This window comes from Aythya marila (genome assembly GCF_965140915.1).
Source record: "Aythya marila genome assembly, chromosome: 1".
NCBI classification, from domain to species: Eukaryota; Metazoa; Chordata; class Aves; order Anseriformes; family Anatidae; genus Aythya; species Aythya marila.
The window spans coordinates 88,916,655-88,936,589 of NC_139042.1; the positions used below are offsets into that span (position 1 = coordinate 88,916,655).

The following is a 19,935-nucleotide window of genomic DNA, read 5'->3' on the forward strand; positions in this document are numbered from 1 at the left end:
CTGAATTTAATTTAAAATGTTTCCTTTTTAAAATAACTGTTGAGTTATTTAGCACATGGAGAAAACAGGCATTTTCCCATGAGAAGATTAAGCCCCAGCTTCAAATTTTACCACCCTACTTTGCATTTTTTTACCTTCTTTTTTTTTTTTTTTTTTTGGCCTAGATGTATTTTTAATAGTTTGTGAGTGGCTACACTGAAAGCCACTGTTTCCAAGGTTTATTTAGCTCTGAATCCAAATGCTGCTCCCAAATCCAAACACGGGCCTTGGCTCAGCAAACTATATGGGGCATCTGTCTACTATTACCATGAGAATATTTCCCGTGAAGTCAGTCAGTTCATTCATTTGAGAAACTTCAGGAGTCAGGCTGGAAATCCCAATCTAGCAGCAAGAGATAGATAAACATGAGCCAAAACACCTGGGGAAGCCTATTTACTTTAGCAGAGTGCCATACAAATAAAAAGAGTCTGTATTCCTTCCTGCAAGATCAAAACCTTAGTGGCTTGTGATCTGTTTCTGGTACATGAACGTGTTTTAAGTTATATGAAAATGCTAAACAATACGGGGTCAGAAAACTTAGCAATTAGACAATGCGTATAATCTGTGAGTTGCATAAATGCATAAAATATGTTCATGCAGTAACCTGGGTATCATCTCCAAAATACGTTTATTCATGTCTTTAAAGGGTGTCTAGATCAGAAAGTTTAATTTAAATTTCATGTGATAACTGAGCAGTATTTGTGCTGAGACAAAAGCCTGTAATACTCTAACATCTCTTGCCTCCTCTCTTTTCAGTATGCCATGTTCTTATCCCTGGTGTTCCTGGCTGAGCTAGTGGCTGGCATTTCAGGGTTTGTGTTTCGCCACGAGGTAGGTGGAAATGTGCTGAGGTTGCATGTGGCAGTGCCTCCCTGGGCAGGAGCTGCTGAGAAGTGCCCTGGAGCGTGGACGATTTGTAGGTCGCTGAGCTCGGCAGCTCCATCTGCATCTCCAGGGATGCGGCCGATGTTCAACAATAACGTGTGCAGCTCTTAAAAAATGATACAATTCCAAATGAAGGGATTGAGCCAAAGCTCTTGGCCTCAGCTGTCTGATATTTACTCCGGAGCTATCATTTTTTGTGTGTGTGTACATCATGTAAGATCTTTACTCTTTTACATATGCTGAAGACTGCAAAACAGGCCAGATCTTTTCTTAAACACAGCTTCTTCAGCCAGCCAAGCACTTGCTTATGTAAGGCAGAGAGCACTTTTACGTCAGATCAGACTTGATGTATTGTAAATCTTTTTCTTTGCGGGGGAGTGGAGGGAGGAGGGTGGGGAGAGGATGTGGAATGGGATTGTGTTTCTATACTGAGAATAGGGAGAGATTAGAAATAGCATGAGGTAGGAAACTGGGACAGGAAGAAGCTTTAGAGACACATGACGGTCTAGATTTGTAGTAGCACTTCTGCTTTATCCACTCTAATCAGGTCTGTCTCTGGTTTTAAGTCCATACACCTACATGCTGTTAATACTGAACCAGAACAACCCCAGAGACCTTCTTTGTCTCTTTTTGTATTAACTGCTTTTCTAGTCTCGTCTTTCAGTGTGAAAATTCCCTTGGTACAGGCTTTTCTGGTGTCTACCCTTGCAAGTGGTGGATGTTTTTTAGTTTGAACCTGAAAGACCTGCCCACCTGCTGAAGGTGCCATGTCATCGGGCCTAAACCGTGGTGGCAGCCTCGGCGTGACACTGCTGCTCCCTCTTGGCAGAGGCAAATCTCTTGCGAAGGTCACAACCACCTGGGTTGACCAAACCATCTGCCACGCATCCCCTGTTCCACCCAACTGAAGTACCTTTTGCAGCAATGTGCTTGACCTTCTTCACCTGAGAGAGCTTTATTCCTTCCCCAATGGCCTTTGGTGCTGGGGATAACGTTTACTGTATCAGGGGATTTGTGGTTTCTTCTGAGGCCCCTGTCTTCTGTCTCCTGGCTGGGTCTGTCTGGCAGAGAAGTGCAGACTGCTTCCTTTCCCTTCCTTTGCACAAACTGGTATTTTTGGCTTTCTGACATAGCTCTGTCCCCCACCTTGCTGTGGGTGTAATCTCCTTGGGCACCAAAGCAACGTAGCTGGGAAGATAACCCCAACTGTTCATAATTTTGCTCCTTGCCTCACACCTGCTTGATGTTTAGTGAAAGGTCTCGTTTTCATTGTGTGCCCAGGTGATGTACTCAAGGCACTCGGTGCCCACCTGGCTCCTCAGGGCACACTTAGTAACGTTGATGGCTTCTGGGTCATTGCCGTGTGCTGTGCCAAGGAGTCCGAGCAAGCTCCAGCTCCCATCAGGCAGATCCCCCTTGAGCAGAGGGAAGCATGAAGCCTCCTTCAAACACAGTGCTGGAGCAAAGTATTTGGGGAAAAAGCATCTTTCTTATAGGATAAGTCATTTTCCAATCCGTTTTTGGTCACCTGGCAAGCTTGACTTCTCCTAGCACCTTTAGCGGGTTGTGATACATCCACCTGCTTCCTCTCCATATCGTCCCCGTGTTTCTTAAGGGACTTCCCTGGTTAACCACTAACGATTCTGGTGTGCCTTCAGTGGTCACGTTTCTATGCTTTTCTTGATTGCAGCTACTTCTGCTGCTTGTCTTGAAAAGGAAGGAAAATCCTCAAAACCAACAGTTTTCTCTCAGTCTCAAGAATGTTTAAAGCCTGAGCTATGTGGTCTGAAGCTGTCAGTTTGCAGGTCCATGCATGGGATCTCCTCAATCCCGTTACATATGCCAAGGATTTGTGATTCCGAAGCATTTGCTTTGAAGTGGGATTCGTGGAGCCATCCTTTTGCTGTCTGGTTTTCCTTCTAGAGAGCCCCCATTGAACTGAACCAGTACATACATCTCCCGGGCCTCCCAATAACCTGCTCAATGCGCAGTGTTTTTACATTAACACCCAAAATGTCAGAATTCTGTTTTTAAAAATATAAAGCAGTGTGCTAGGGTGGGTGCTCTTGGAAGAGGCCAAGTCTGATAGGCCCCACTTGGGAAATACCATGAGTGGACTCCTGAGGGTTAAGAAGGAGCTCTGCCATCTCTGAAAGCACACTTCAGGAAGAGCGTGAAGGGGTGGTTTCATTGCCTTGTTCAGCTTAGAAATGCTTTTGTTTCCTGGAAAGAGTGCCTCGGATGTTACGCTTTGTGTTTTTTCGAGTGGGCAGGTTTTTTGTTTTGTTTTGTTGTGTTTTGTTTTTCCCCTCTTAGATCAAGGATACCTTCCTTAGGACATACACTGAAGCAATCCAGAATTACAACAAGAACGATGAGCGGAGCCATGCAGTGGATAACGTACAGGAAAGCGTAAGTCTGAAATGTGGAGATTAAAAATGAGTAGACTGGTAGAGACAAAGCATACCTTCAGATCTGATCACAGAGCAGGATGTGCTGATGACTGCAAGCTGTATTTTGGAAGCAAAATGCAGCATTTAAGGTTTGGTCTTGCTCCCCAGTTCTGATTATAGCCCTGTCTGGTTGCAGGGCAAGTTTTCGCTGTAAGAAATCAGGTTTCTGAATGCTTGAGAGGACATGCTGCCCTGACAAAGTCAATGGGAACTTCCCCATACGCACCAGTAAAAATAGGTTTTGCCCAGAACATCTGCTACTCGTAGAGTAGTTAGTCTCTCCAAGAACGCCCTGCTTTGTTTGGGAGATTTGCTGGATACCATGCCCAAGGCACCAGGAGATACCAAATGGCAATATTTCAAAACCAGTATTGCAACAGCACTGTGCTGGTATGCTCTTAATTCTGTTGTTTCATCAAATCAATTGCAATTACCTCTAATCTTGTGCCTGGGCTATGTTAAAAAACATGTACCAATGGCATGGAAACGTTTTACAATTGATTCAGACAAACTGATGTAAGCCCAAATTAGAGAGTGGCAAAACTGATCGAAAGAAAAAGTATTTCAACTGACATGCTTGTACAAGATGGCTAAATTGTAATGAGCTCAGTACAAGCTGTCCAGTGAAGATGGGGCCCATCCTTCTTGCTTGTGGTTCACCCAGAGCTTGAATTACATTTAGGAGCCAGTTTTATCTGTGGTGGAAAGTGGGCAGCCCTTATTCTTCAGGGAAATCTGTCAATAGGATTATAAAATGTTGTAAATCTGAGCTGGATCAGACAGGATTTTGTAATCTAGCATCTTGCATCGCTGATCAAGTGCAGCTGTTCTGTTTGCAAGCACAATGAGAGGCTGGCAGAGGAGACTTAATGAGATAAGGGAAGAAACTGAGTGTATTTTGTCTGAAGGGAAAGACAAATGTGGCTCTGGGACCTGAGGGGTGCAGTGACAGAGCAATGGGAGGTTTCCGTGCCTTCCAGCAGAGAGTAGAGCATGAACAAATGCTGCAGCCTGGCCAAACTAATCTGAAGTGGCCAAGTCCACCGACTGGAGCAAAGGGCAGTAAAATTCACATTTAAATTCTCACAGGAAGTTATTCCATAGCCAAAAGATGTCCCTGCAGCTCACAGTACGTGTTTTGAGCCAGTTGGCTTTTCGTAGGATTGGAACTTGCCAAATGGATGAAATTTTAATGTAACTGTATTGAGAGGGCTTCTAGGTCTGTCCTAGAGGTGACAACTGTTATTTAGAGCCCCTCAGCACGTTTGAAATTGCCCTAACCTGGCTCCTCCAGCCCAGCAGACTATAGTGCTGCTCTAAATAGAGTATATTCAGCTGTCAGATTGCCTGTTTGCGAAACGTTAACTCTTTGTTGGGATTTCTCATTCCTTGGAGTTGGCTGAACTAAATAGTTCCGAGTAACTGTCTGGTGTTTCTGTCATAGCAAAATGTTCACGCCGTTTGTAGCTCTGTTTTCACAGGAGCTGCGTTTATAAGCCTTTTTCATGCAGAGAATTCAGCACACGCTCCATATCTTTGAATGACAGTCTTCTGGTTTAGCATCTAGAGCAGAACATCCTTCCCGACTTATGTTTTTTCGGCTGATTTTATAGTGAACATATCTGTGAACATATGATTTCCTATTCGCAGCTCAGTGAAATTTCCTAGAAATTATTTTGGTGAGTTAAGGAAGTTTGCTTCACCTTAGGAATTCGTACTGCTTTGACCCCGTCTGTGTTCATTTTAATACTTTATAACATTTTGGGGTTTTAAGGTCATATTTATGATCACATGGTGAGGCTCTGTCTTGAATTTCCAGGACCATCTTTCACCCAATAAATAAATGAGCAAAAAAGAAAAAAAAAAAAAAGATGGCTTCAGTAAAAAAGATGGCTTTATGACTAGACCTTTGTTAAAGGTTACAAATAATAGCTCTTCTCGTAAGATGCCTCTTCCTAGTAGTTCATCTGTTCCTGTCTTCCTGATGGGAAATCCGGACACTTTTTTGATCACTGTTTTGATAAATAGTGGGGATTAGTATTTACTTCTCAAATCTGGAGAGAACCTGCCTTTATTTTATTTACGAGTTTAAGTGGGCAGTGATGCTTTTGTACTAGTTTCAGTTCTGTGCTTGTTTTTTTTGTTTTTGTTTTTTGTTTGTTTGTTTGTTTTGTTTTTCTTTTGTTTTTCTTTTTTTTTTTTTTATTAATTATTTTAATCTGCCTCTTTTTTCTTGTAGCTGAGCTGCTGTGGCATTCAGAGCTATACCAACTGGAGCACCAGCCCTTACTTCTTCAAACATGGCATCCCTACAAGCTGTTGCATGAACTCCAGTGACTGTAACACTCAGGATCTGCGCAATATGACCGTGGCTGCCACTAAAGTAAACCAGAAGGTACTAGTAACGTTGTGCCAGGGGCAATTGTTGTGAAACCATCCAGTACCTCAGTGGAACAGTGGCATTTAGTTTCAAGTGTTTGGTTGGTTAGGATGTGTTTTGGGGTAGAGTGATGGTAAGAGTGGGCTTTGCTCCTCACTTGCTTTCAGATTCCTTAAGCTGACTTCTCTCCAATGACCAGTTGTGGTGACGTTGCTGATGAGAAGGAAATTTGTTCCCGTTCCTCATAACTGATTCAGGTACAGCTCTGCACACAGGAGCAGTGCTGATCAGGCAAAGGAGTGTGTGCAGCACGTGCATTTGGCTGCCCTTGAAAGCTAGGTCATTCAGTGCTTCTCTGCGCTCTCCTGCTGAATGCTGTGCTTTTTTGTTCAGAAGAAAGATGTGTCTAGGTGAAAGGAAGGACAGGTTTTACTCCTGCTTATGGTCTACTTGAAATTTCAGTGCTAGAAGTGCTACTAGAAATGACACTGCATAATTGTCATCCCAAACAGAGAAAATAGGGATGACTGACAAGTGTATGTTTATGTGGGTACGTTGAGCAGTGGCTCTTAAGAAAATCTTTGAACGCGTGCCACTACAATCAAAGCACAGCTTGGGGTCACCTGAAGGAACAGATTGGGAAAACAGCACAGGACTGGGAAAGCAGGTTGGAAATAGAGGAAGAAAATGAATAATTGGGGAATAAAAATACAGAAAGCACAAGGAAAGGGAGGAATAAAGGGAAAACAATACAGCATATATCACAGGCACTGGACTGCAGAAGTACAGCTCAGGTTTTTCCTTTAATTGCTGGTGCATCATCAGTTCTTTCTTTCTACTTCAGATTTGCAAGAAAAGCAACAGACAGTGTATTGGTAAAACTAATGAATTTGTAGCCAACTCACCAAGCTAAGTTGCAGCATACCTCAGACTTCAGAACTGTTTGCCTTGCTGTTTCTGTTTTCAGTGTTACATAGAAAAAAGAAAAAAAAAGGAAAAAAGAAGAAAATGTCTTGAGTAGATAGCAGGGGAAATACGGAAATGTCTCTCTGCTTTCTGTTTCTGTCTTTTTCACCTCAGTCACCTATAGATCAGAAAGTTGAAGTGGTGGCTGAGCACGGCCTGCAACATCTTTTTTTTTTTTCAAAGCAGTCAAGTGGACATTTTCTAGCATGTACTAAAAAAAAGGAAAGGATAATAGATTATTATTTCCCACTGACTTTTCCTAACCACTTTCTTTTCTGTAATAGTTTAATGAGAGCCACTTGTCGCAGATGTACCTGGAACAGTAGTGACGTCCATCTGTTATGAAACTCACAGTCGTCACCAGCAAAGTAATCTTGCTGGGTTGCAAGGATTATGTATAGGATAGATGTAGAATATCTAGGATGAGCAACTCCTTTCGTTCGCACTTTATGAACTTGTAGCAACTTTTTTGTTTTTGTAAAAGTGGGAAGACAGTCAGAGACAGGACTGGTGTGGATCTATGGGATGTGCAGTGCAGCCAGCATCCCCGGCAGGAAAGCTTTCTGGTTTGTGTGTGCATCCTCAGAGACTGCCTTGTCCTCTAACAGGGGATCCGTCTGGGAATGGCCATGCTCTTTGACCCTTTCCTGCCTGCATAACAGTGCAGGTGTTGCTTGCATTCCCACTACCAGTCTGGTGTTTCCCAAAAGTGCCAGGCTTACTCCCCATGCTCTGCATGCACAGAGGAATCCCCGTCCATTTGTGAGTTCCTCTTGGCAAAGGACACCTGCAAATGTGTAGGGAGCAGCTGTGGGATGAAGGAACTTGTGTTAGTCGTGCCAGTGACTCGTTTGCAGTCATGCTTGCTCCTCAGACTCCCTCTTGTCTAACGCCCAAGTCACCTGCTGGAAGAGAGCTGCTGATTCCTCGGGAGGCAGCTGACCTCATTACTGGGTTTGATTGCCATGGGGAAGTTTAGCAATTGTCGGATCTTGGATTTGTCCCTAACTCTTGAGCAAGGTGGGATGTTTCTGAAAGGGGCGTGGGAATAAAAAGCAAAGCTGGAGGAAGGGTTGTTTTGCCCGAAGAATAATGATACGTTACCCAAAGAGGATTAGCTAAAGATCTAATTGAAGGATTGAATGAAAACATTCCTGGGTCTTCTTTGCAAACTCTGCCACTAACTTGCTTGGTGACCTTGTGTAAATCATGTAGTCTGTCAGATCCCTGAAATCAGATGGGACTAATACCTAACTTTAAAAGCTGTCATTAGGATTAGCTAATTGAAGTTTATATTGTGTTTTTAATCTTCAGAGCTCCTTAGCAGCAAATCCCAAGAACTATTTCTCTCAAAAATCTTAATAAAGGAACAGATGTGTGAAGAAACATCATATCCTTGCTACATCGTCACTCCTGACCTCTGAATCAGCACCCAGATGTTTGCACACAGTGCTTCACAAATATTTGTACCACTGCTTCTTGCACTCTTCTTCATGTGCATAGCAAGGGCTGAGAAATTAGCCTTATTTATGCGGTGCACTTCAGGAAACAGATGATTGTGATTTGGGAAAATACGGTCTTCAAATGAGGAGAATGATCACACCTATCTCACTTGCATGTTTTTTTAACGAGATCTTCTGTCTCCCTCAAATTGCCATTGCTGTTAGATGTTGCTTCTCTTGAAGGCTGTTGAACAGAACAGATTTCAGAAAAGCTAGGAGAACATTAAGCGTGTCAGACTGAATGAAAGAACTGGTTGAGAAATCTAATCTCATTTCATAATATGTACGACACACGCACAGCTATAGTTGCTTGATGTGTTAAATATGCAAGCTTGAATCTAACATACTGTATAGTGTTGTAAGACATAATTAATACATATGCTTAAACATTTCAGAACTGAATTATGGCTGTGCTGGTCCTCAGTTACTGTTAGGTTTACCACTTCATTACTCCCAGGATTAAATAAAATGTCTTCTGATATTACAGAAGAGGTTAAAGAAATGATATAATTTAGGTCATGAATGGGCTGTCTGCAACAGATGACATTGTCCTTTCCTTCTAGCTGTTACTCTTCACAAGCAGTGTAATGCTCTGAAATCATGCAGAGTTCTTCCAGTACTTGCAGAAGTGGTGTGTGGATGGAGGAGGAACGTAGCGATGTATCTCCTGTACAGGACTAGAGTCCCAACTGGGAAGGGGAACTCACTCTTATTTCTGTTTTTTTTCCAACTTCCAGTAAAGTGGATAAAGTTATAACATTACATGCAAGGCCATGGGAATGACTTTATGCAGAGTGTTGTTGGTCTTTTGGGGAAGTGTGGCAAAAGGTTGGTATGCGGCTTTGTGTTATGTGGGCAAATTGAGTTAGTAATAAAAGACAAATTAATATTTTTTTTCAAGTTTTATGTCATGGGTTTAGATTCATTTAGGGACCACAAACTAGGAAAACTAATTTCAAACTCTTTTTTTGAAGGGCAGAGTAGGCAATTGGAGAAACTTGGGTAAAGCTAACATTGACAGGACATGTGAAAAAAGCTTGTCCAAGAGAAGGGCAGCTTACATGTATGAATTTTCTGGCATTGGTGGGTGCCATGAGATGGGGTAGGAGGAAGCAAGTCAGCTGATGGAGTCAGGGTCTGAGCTAGAGATAGAAAATTGGGTCTGGGGAGCTGGTCAGGGAACTTTATATCCTAGAGCAAACAGACCAGGAAGCTTCATACAGAACACTTGATAACTTCATTAGATAGTTTGAGGTTGCATACCAATCAGAACCTTGCCTGGTCTCCTTTGACTGATGAAGGTAAGCAGAATGCCTTACTGGACACCTGAAGTGTGCTTGTACTAAACATCTGGAATATTCAGAGATCAGCATCAATTACTCATTTTTGGCACCTGTATTGTGTTATAACATGACTTTACATCATTATTGGTGTGGTTTCAAATCAAAGGTATAATGTTTATTCAATCACTGCAAACTGTCTTTCTTTAATACGACCTATGAAAATGAGTGAAAATGACTGCAACATCACATTTAGCTGTTAAAAATACTCGGATGCCTTTGTTTCTAAGCAGAGCTATTTTTGTCATCATATTCCATCATTCACTCAGAATTGCTGTTAGAAAAAAAAAAGGTGACATTGTTGGAAATAACAGCAAAAACATCATCTAGCCCAAGAACATTTTAAATGAGAGGTATGTATGTATGTGTACATGCCAGGGAAGATCTATACAAAGAATTATTGTGTTTGTTTTCCAGGGCTGTTACGATTTGGTGACCAGTTTTATGGAGACAAATATGGGAATTATAGCTGGAGTTGCTTTTGGGATTGCGTTCTCACAGGTAAGTGCATAAACGCTTTCCTCCCCCATTTTTTTTTCTTCTTTCTCTTTATCCTGACATCAAGGAAGGAAGGATTATGGTAAGGGACTGAGCTCAGCATGCTCGTTAGTCCTGAGGTCATCTGTTCATTGATTTTCTTTTTTTCAACTTAAATGAAGTTTCTCCTTGGGAATATCAGTTACGGTTGAGCTAATGACTAGCTCAAGGAAAACAACTTGTCCCTTCACCGGGTCACATAGAGGTTAACCCAATAAAACATTGGCTTAAATGGAGCATAAACAGCAAAGAAGACAAATAGCTTGTCCATTGTTTGGATAAGCTTCTATCTTCTAAGCGCTCTTACTATTTTTTAAAGGAGTGAAGAATACAAATAAGGGTCTACCTTCAGGCCTCTGCATCCTGGAGAAGGGGAAAAGGGAGCCTAGCCTGCAAGGGGCACTGGGTTTTGGTGATTGATCTTTCTTTTTCCTTGTAGCTCTGAACACTTTGAGCAGAGATCTGCCAAAAGCAGATTATTAGACCAGCTCCTTGCCTGCACTAAAATGCTTGGTATGGGTAGGGGAAGAGAAGAACTAAGAAGGTGCTTGCTGCTCTCTGATATTCAAACAGAATAGCCTAGACAAGGGTTAGGGAAACCAAAGGACTGGTCAGAATCTTTTAATCAAGAAGTGGCAGGAAAGCACCTGCATCTTTCAACAAGACCTGTGCTCCTTTATACTACTCATTTCATGCACGATGGCAAGGATTCTCCTGCGAATGAGCAAAAATGGGAGGGGGAGACACCAGCAATGCAGAAGTGCTTACAGAATGGTGCAGCAAAATGTGTGACGATGTATTTGATGTCCAATCCGCTTACATTTGAGAGGCAGCCTGCCTTCTCGCTGTGGAGAGCGTGTGGTGCGACTGCAAGTGTCATATCCAAAAACTGTCCTGCAACTTTCACTTGCTTCATTCCCACAACATTAAAAACCTGGGTCCTGAGGCAACACTGAAAATACAAATGTCTCTTGAATGACTTATGTTTATCCAGTGGTATGAAGAAGAGAGGTGCTAGGACAAATTATTTGACTTCTGAAAACTCATGGATTCAGTCAGCAAGGTGCAGGTTTATACTGTGCTGCACTGGAAGGATTTCCCAGTGCCATTGCTGGTGGTGGGCAAGTAGATGTAGTTCCCCTCTTGCCCTGGCTACCCCATCTGTTCAGTCTGTGCTTGGCTGCACGCTATTTAGTAAGAGCTCTCTGAGGCTAATTCACTCAGCATTTACTGTGGCCTCCAGGTTTTTCAGAGTAACAGTCCACAAGCTGTGTGGAAAATGGCTCTTGGTCAACATACACACAAACCCAGGGTAGCCCTGGAAACGGGTGGGCTCAGGCCAGCTGCTGCCTCTGCCTTGGGCATATCTGGAAACCTGACTCCTTCTTCTCTTGGTCTCAAGTGTGAGAAGCCCCATGCTTTGGCTTTTCATCCTGTTTTATATGAATCTTCAGTTAGGTCTAGCTTCACCATGCCTCAAGGCACCCGGAGCGTGCATGTGGGTGTCAGCTCTTTGTGATCCAAAGCAGAGAAACCAGCAATCTGGAGCTGGTGCATGGAGCAGGGGGAGAGATTTTCTTTTAAAAATAGTCTATTCTAGTTCTTGTTGGATGGTCAAAGTTGTCCTGATGCTCTTCTCCAACCTTGATTATAACTTGATTACCTCTGTAGGACTCTGAACTCTTCATTTCACTTCAGTTTCCATACAGCTAGAAGGCTGTATAGCATCTTTTTAAATATCTATTGTAAAACCCTCCAAAATAATGGGATAAGTAGAACTTTATGAGTCATTTATGCGCTGCTAGGGTTAATGCTTTGATTGGGACTGATGTTATGTGAAAAACTCTAATCAGTCTACCACACGTATGATAGGCAAAGAAACACCTTGCCTGGAAGCTGCTTGCAGCTGGGAGGGGGAGTTCAGCCGGAGCTGTCAGCATTTTGGCACGTGCCTGGCTGTTTGCTGTAGGCCATGAGTTGTTCTGTGAACGCCATGCAGGAAGGCAGGCCGTGCTGCAGCAGAGGCAGGCAAACCATACAGAGCATGATCCTTCTGGGGAAAACCCAAGGTGTGTGTGCTGAGTAGAAAAAAGGAGTAGAAGAAGAAGAGAAGGTGTCCAGTTGTCATTTCCTGACTAATCTGTTTTGCTGGACCCGGTTAGGGTTGGTGTTTACAGACTGGTTTCAGGTCAGCCCGGGCTGGCAGTAGTGCCAGGCAGCGTTCCAGCTGCAGGCGAGGTTTTGCTCTTCCTACTGAGAACAGTTTTAATCTAAATAAAAGGCAAATTAGGACGTGTCGCTCGTCTCCAGCAAAGCATGCTCAAGGGCCTTTCCTTCGCGTGATTTGTGAGGTGTTGACTAGCATGAGGAATGTGCTGATTCCCCAAAACGGGGAAGGCTGATGTAATGGCATTGCATCTCGCAGGCCTGGCACAGACCTCCCAGTCAGAGACGGGGCTTGAACGAATCCACTGTGCTGCTGTCGCTGCCTGCGTGTTGAGAAGCAGGCACTGCGCCTCGGATTCGAAATAACAATAATGAAATGCAATTTCAGAGTTTTTGGCATCAGATGCCGATGCTGACTTTCAGCTGGAATAATTTCGGCTTAGCAGGTGCTCTTCTGAGCAGCAAAATGAGCACTCTGTTCTGAATAGAGGAGGTGATGTCTACCTGGCTGTGGACACAGCTCTGGGAGAGACATCACCAGCCTCGTCTGCTGCAGCCCCTGTCTGGAGACACGGGGGCTGAGACTTGGCCTGGCACAGCCCCCAGGGAGGGGAGTGCAGCTCTGCGCCCCGTTGCACCGGGGCTGGGGAGTTGGATCCACATGGGGATGCAACGTGCGACTTGAAATTTAATGTAGCACTACGTCTGCTGCTTCTACAGAGCAGTCACTGCGGGTTCAGCACGGAGATAGGAGCTGTGCCAGAGGCGTGCCGCGGCACTGGAGGCTGGCTGGGGTAAGCAGCACGTGACATGGAAAATTTGCTGTCTTATGAAATAGAGGCAGGGGAGCAGGGTGCTTGAAGCTCTGCATATTGAGAATACGGCAAGGTAAATCATCAAACTGTACTGTTATTCCTGATGGATAAAAAAAAAACAGTTTTAGCTTACCTGATCCAGCGATGAATTCGCGGTTACTTCAACGCATCTGTGTTTATAGAGTTTGGTGGGGTTCCAGGGAACGAGGAGTGGTGAAGATACCAAGGCACAAAATGGAAAAATGGAAATGCAGATCCAAAATAAAATGGAAATTCAAATTGCACTTCAGTTTCTCTTCCGTATAATAAGACGTAATAAGTGTGTCCTGCAGGATAGCTCCCACTCAATTTTAATTCCTGTGAAATAATTATATTTAAAAAACAGTCATCGTGTATGTGGTGGGAGATAAGATTGCTAGGAAGTTGCCGTGGACGGATTTCAGTGATCAAATCCAAGATATGCCTAAGATTACCCCTCGATACCATGGAGAAATGAAAAATGTATGGGCTGCATTGAGCTGTCTGGAGTGAACTTTCGCCAACAGATTGGTAGTAAGGAAGATGCACCTGAGGGATGTGGGTTTTCCAGTGCTCTAAGCCAAAGAATTTGTCAGTATTTTCAAGTTTCCTGCAGCAAGACCAGAGGTATCAAGACAAACTCTCTGGGTTTTGTGTAATATTTCAGGAGACCAAGGTGATCTTAGAAAAGTGGGAAGAAAAGGAAAAAGTGAGAGAGGAGACAACTACAGAACCACGTCTGGCACTTTCCCTGGTGGAGTGATGTTTGAACTTTGTCATTCTTAGAGCTCAAAAAAATGGGACTATAAAAAAAAGGAAAAAAAAAAAAAAGAATTAATAAGTGGATAAAAGTTGAGCTGGGGCACTTGAGAGATGATGGGAGCTAAGGAAATGAAGGCAACTTCTAGCGGCTAGTTTCTTTGCTGGAACCCTTTTATGCTGGTTCCTCTGGTGTATCAAAGGAGCTGCAGGGACCTGCTGCACAATGGGATGAGGGGCGCACGTCTGAAGGTTGCCAGTGATGGAGCAAACACGGGGAGCAAGAGGGGGTGGAGGGAGCTCATTTGCGGTTCACAGACAGAGAGCCTCTAACCTGCTTGAAATACAGGGAACTTGTAGCTATGGCTGTAATGAGAGAGCACCGCGAGGGAAATTCAGCAGCTTAATGCAGCGTCGCCTCTTCTTGGTACAGGAGGGACGGTACTCTTGTGGTTCGGTGTGAAAGTCCACACGCCTTGTGAAATACGAGGTTTTATATGTGTTCAGAGTACTTCTAAGATATTTGTTACAGCCCTGCTGTGCCCTAGTGACACCTGGAAGTGCCTTACAAAATCAGTGTACGCAATGGCTCGATATGCGGACCATCATTTTTGAGATACAGAAGTTGGATGTTTTGGCACTATAGTGACTTAAATGTGTAAACCAGCATATAGTCCGGGCCAGGAATTGGTAAGTGGACCAGGGATCAGGAAGATGCATCCCTGTGTAACCTGCCATTCATCTTACGAGTGACTTGGCTAAATCAGAACATGGTTGTTTTCCAGGCATTGCCCCGACTTTCCTCCCCTCTGTGGCCGTCTGGGGCTGTGCAATGAAATGCCGTCTGAAATAGCAACAAAGGAAGACTGAGGCTCTAGTGAGGGATAGGAAATAACGAGGATCTTGTGGCACAGGCTCACAAGATGAGTTAACTTGAATGCAGGAACACTGTAGGATGAGGGGGGAACGGTTTGGGGTTTGGGATGGAGTTTTCTCTTGGCTAAAATGTCTTCTTGGTATCAAGTAAGATTTTCAAGGCTGGGGAGCGTTTCCAGCACCCACATCTCTTCTGGCAGCTGTGAAAATACAGCCTGCAAAGCCTAGTAGCTGAGCCTTTTGTTGGAGGTTGTTGAGGAAGGGTTATCAGCTGTGGGGGTCATGAAGCCTTTGAGTGGTCTCAGTACTGAGATGCCGCCACAAAGCGATGTAAGGCAGGTGTAGCGTAACAGGGGATCGAGCAATTGGCCAGTGGAGAAGGTGAATATTTCAATGATGATAGTGTTTACGGGGAGCACTGATCCTGTAGGGGAAATGACAAACACTCCCAAGCGTGAAATGAAAGAAGGAGCCAATTTGGGCGAGCAGCCAGCCAGCCATTAGCTGCGGGCTCTAAGGGGAAGACTCACGGCCTGGTGGTGCGACGGGGTTGGGATCTGCCTTCCTGAGCACTGCTCCACGTCAAACTGTCCCCACCAGGCACCCCAGGGCACCAGCAAGGGAGCTGGAGCAGCCAGGGGACCCCAAACCTTGGTAAAAGCTGCTGTGGATGCTTGGGGCGAAGTCAGGGAGAGGCTGATCCTCCGTCAGAGTCAGCCCTCATGCCTCGCCCCGTGGCCGGTGATGGAGGGTGACAGTGTAGGTCTGCTCGTGAGTTAATTAATTGGCCGATCCCAGTGAGAAAAGGGAGGCAGAGTTATGTACAGCGCGTTAATGCTGTTGGCCTGTGCAGGAAAAGCCAACAAACTGCTGCGCACAAAACACTAAAACAGCCGGCTCAGAGGTTACTGAAGGGGCGAGGGATCTGTTTCCAATAATCTGAGTAATATCCAGGGGAACAGTGAAAGACTTTTTTTTTTTTTAAAAAAAAACTTTATTTTATTTCTGGATTTACAACATTGGTTTATCGAGTGCTGCATCGTTTGTAAGGAGAGCATTCCCACCCCGGGCCGTCAGGACCCGCGGTGGGGCCCGCTGGTTGCCCATCCGTGCCTGGCTGGGCCTGGAGTGGAAACAGGATCGAAAAGTAGTAAAAACACCTGCAGGGTGTCATATAAACGGGCTTGGGTAACAATCCAGAGGAGGATCCGGTGGGAAAGGACGAGATTTTAATGCTGTTCCTCTAGTCAGAGCGGTCCCTAAAACAGGGGGTAAATTCTGCTGCGGGTGATAACACCAGGACAAGAAATATTGGCCTGCCGTGGCCTCTCCTTCGCCCTGCATTCATTTAATCCAACTTCTTCTCTTCTGCTTCCCCTCCTGTCTGCAACAGTTGATCGGGATGCTGCTGGCGTGCTGCCTGTCCCGGTTTATTACTGCTAACCAGTACGAGATGGTGTAACAAGGTGAGCCTTGCTGCGCGTGCTGCAGACAGAAGATGCCGCTTAATTCATCGGGAATTAAGTCTTCCCACGTGATTCCTTGGGTTTTTTTCCATCCCAATCTTCTGTCTTTTTTTCTGTTCTAGTCTTTCAGAAGCGCGACGTCCAGAGCCTGTCTCAGGACCGGGACCTGCAGCAGCACCCAAGAAAGACTGACACGAATGTTATAGCACACACTGTCTCTCGCACGCACGCACACCCCCCCACTACAAGCAAGCACGTGCGCCCGCGTGCGCGCTCGCCACCCCCCGAAATCCCGACCTCTGCCCCCCCGTGTAGTGTTGCCACCATCCTGTCGAGTCCCGGCGTGACCGAGAGCCGCCGGCACCGCTCGGCCTCCACCCCCGACCTCCAGGCCGGGCGGGGGACGCGGCGCCGTCCGTCTGCTCCTCGTCTCGCCACGCAGTAGTTGCATTGTAAGTTAACACAGGTAATTAATTCATTAACAGCATCGAGCAGGCTGTGCATGTAGTGACCGGAGGGCGCGACCAGCCTTTCGCCATGGTTAATAAGTGTCGCACACGTTCATATAAGACCGGTATATGAAATATCTATTCTTTCGGTTTTTAACCTTAATTTCTCGGTTTGTTTCTTGCTTTACTAAGGTTTTCGCCCTTTCCCCCTTCCTCCCACCTGCTCCCCGTCCCCAAAAAAAACAAAAGGAATCGGTAACATAACATAAAGATACTTGAAAATGATGTTAAAATGTTGTGCTTGAAGGGAAGCGTTGCTCCTGGTGTTCTTCTACATCTTTGATTCTTACTCAGTGTTGTATGCCTAGTGCGTATCCCGGTAGGCTTTGTCTAGTGCATTTTGCCTCTGAACCTGATCCTGTGTAATACTGTTACTAAGCTGTGTTGTTGCTTACCGTGAAGGCAGTAATTTTGCTTCCTTTATTTTCAGTAGATAGCTATGAACTAACTGAACCGTGCTGTACTGCGGCCTTCAGATTATTATTTTTTTTTCCCGTCCTTCCTTTTTCTTTCTTTTTGCATCGAGGTTGCAGCCACCAAATACATCGTTGAATCAAATCGAAATAAAAAAAAAATCACAAAAAAAAAAAAAACAAACACACACAGGCATATGAAATATTTTTGGGGGAAAGCAAAAGTTTAAAACCTTTTTAAAAAATAGGACTTTTTTAATAATGCCTCTGTCTAGCATGCCAACGAGAATGCATTGATATTGTGAGTATTTGTGATATACGTATTAATAAATGGAACCATTACAGATTTCTAGCCGCCTCCTTTTTGTTCTTTAGTTGTAACAAAACTCTTTTTGGGGAGGGGGGGGAGGGGGGGAAGTGCAAATGAAACACAAGTGCACAGCTTGGAGTGACATGCCTTTATGCATATTTTAACAACTAACTTGCTTTTGACAGAAAAATGTTATTACCCTGGAAAAAAAAAAAAAAAAAAGAGCTGGAATTGTTTCAAAGCTCCTAGAAAAACCTTCCACAGCTGGTTTCACCATGTGACAAATCCATACCCTCTGCTTTGCAATTTCTCCGCTTGTGACTGATACAATCTGCAGCGTTTAATTATCCTGTCCTTCGCGCTGCGCATGATTTTGGCATTAAGCATCTCTTTGATTTTGGTAAGCGTGTGGGTGGGGGGAAGAGGGGCGGGGAGGGGGGCTAATAGCCATCTTTGCTGCAGTCGTGGAGAGGCAGCACTCGTCTCTTCCTCGTCTGAATGTGCGGGGAGCTGAAGGGCTGATCAAAGGCCCGTGAAAAGTTGAAATGGGGAAGGGCAGGCGCCCCGTGCCACCACGAGGTCTTTTTTAGCAGGGCGCTAAGATGAGCCTGGCTGCCTGCAGTCGGCGGTGTCGCTCGTGTGAGCGTGGTGCCCAGGAGCTGCCTGTGCTGAGGGCTGTGCACGGGGTAATGCGCTTCTGTACCCCGTGAAACACGTGAGCAAGTCGTGTTTTCTTCATCACCCCCATTTTCCCTATTTGTAAGTTGGTAATGGGGACAAAAAGGCTTGGTACTTCTGCGTGAGAGCAGCAGTAGGTGTAGGGGACCCTGAAGTGTGGGGACACCACCTCTTCCACCAGTCCGTCCTTGAGCTTCAAAAGCAATTCAGAGCAGAGACTTGTAAATAAAAGAGGAAGCTGCTCCACGGGTTTAAATCTGCCCTGCTGCTTCACTGCCCTTTCCCTGTTGCCTGCCCCAAGACCAGAGCGTGTCCCTGCTGCTGGCATCGCTGCTCTCCAGAGTCCTCAGCGAGTCCTGTGCCATGGGGCACCACAGGGAGGAATGGGGCGGCTGCACGGTGCTGCCCCAGCTCCCCCTTTTCACTTCCTCTCCAGAAGTGAAAAGTCATATATAAAAGCCCTATGTGCTCTTAAAAAGGAGAGTATTCATCTAACTATAAGCCATATTTCCAGAGGTGAAGCACAGCTTTCTGCCTGGCAGGGTAGGAAGCCACGGTTCGGGTGCTTTACCTGCTGGAGGGGAGAACCAGCAGACACGGTGCGAGGGAAGGCTGATGCCCAGGGGGAGAACTGCTGGAGTGGGAGAAGGAGCAAAACCCACATCCCTCTATTTTTTTCAGTCAAAGGGGCTTGAAACAGGAAGTATTTTGGCCTGCTGTAAGGACTGCAAGACTGCAAAAAAAATATTGCAGTGCACGGGCGGTGGTGTTCGTGGCCAGCATAAACCCATGGCATGGCCTGAGGCTCAGGAGCGGTTTGTTCCTACAGCCTTGGTGTGCTTTTGTGGGATTTACTTGTATCACCATGCTTGTGGGTTACTGCTCGGTCGAAAGAACATATGGCGATGATTTGATGTCTTTTTATTTGTAATTAAAGCAAGCAAAACTTGCCCGGAATTTTCTTCATCCCAAAGTTCGCTGTGACCCACACGTTGGATGTGTCAGTCCTTCTCCCAGGTACAAAGCCAGCGTGCTGGGCCAGCGGGTTGCTGCTGTGTGCTGCTGTATTCACCTTCGAGCCGTCCCTGGTGCGGCCGGGGCCCAGGACTGCCTCCTCTCTGCCTGCGAGGTGAAGCCCACCTCAGCCCTGCACGCCCTATTTTTTTTGTCCGATGCCCTTTTGGTGCTACAGTTTGAAAGGGAAATCAAAAAAAAAAAAAAAAAATGGCTTTACGGGGCCAATTCAATAAAAAAGTTATTGGCAATTAGCACAGTCTTTTTTTTTTTTTTAAAAAAAAAGTAATTAGCTCTCCTGCCCTGAGAATTAATGAGTGCTTTTCATTAGACCCCAAGGGGCAGTCAGCCCGATAATAATCCATTTCAGATTCATGTTATTCTAAACCAGCTTTGTTTGAAAACGCAGGCGGCGGGGCTGCCACAAACAGGAGGCAGTCGGACCGCGGCGAGCGCCGGAGCAGGCGGCTTCGCCATGAAAAGCCCATCAACCATTTGCTTCATTTAGTGCACTGAAATCAACGTCTTCATCGAGGAGGTGAAGGCAAGCACCCAAAACAATGCGTGTCCCTGGGTGCAGACCTTATGAAGCTGGTGGGGATGTGCCCATGCTCGGTGGGTGAACCTTTGCTGAACGTGTCTTTGAGCAAAACGTTGTCACGAGGCAGGAGCCAGCTCCAAGTGCAGCAGGGGCTGCCCGGCAGGAGGACCAGGAGATGGTGCTGCAGCCCCAGCAGCAAGGGGGGGAGCTGGGGGAGAGAACAGCACCAGCTCTGACACGAATGTTCACAGCCCAAACGCCTCCGTGG

The 19,935-nt window shown here is 45.3% G+C and overlaps 1 protein-coding gene across 1 annotated transcript in view; it reads left to right on the top strand.

Moving 5' to 3' along the window:
* Positions 1-17,466, top strand: part of TSPAN7 (tetraspanin 7) — an 82,573-nt gene extending 65,107 nt beyond the window's left edge. The window contains exons 3-8 of the mRNA XM_082751444.1: positions 796-870; positions 3,241-3,336; positions 5,617-5,772; positions 9,983-10,066; positions 16,130-16,202; positions 16,325-17,466. Of these exons, the coding sequence (XP_082607570.1) occupies positions 796-870; positions 3,241-3,336; positions 5,617-5,772; positions 9,983-10,066; positions 16,130-16,198 (480 nt within the window). The 3' untranslated portion in view covers positions 16,199-16,202; positions 16,325-17,466. The remainder of the gene's footprint in view (positions 1-795; positions 871-3,240; positions 3,337-5,616; positions 5,773-9,982; positions 10,067-16,129; positions 16,203-16,324) is intronic.
* The last annotated feature ends 2,469 nt before the right edge of the window (positions 17,467-19,935 follow it).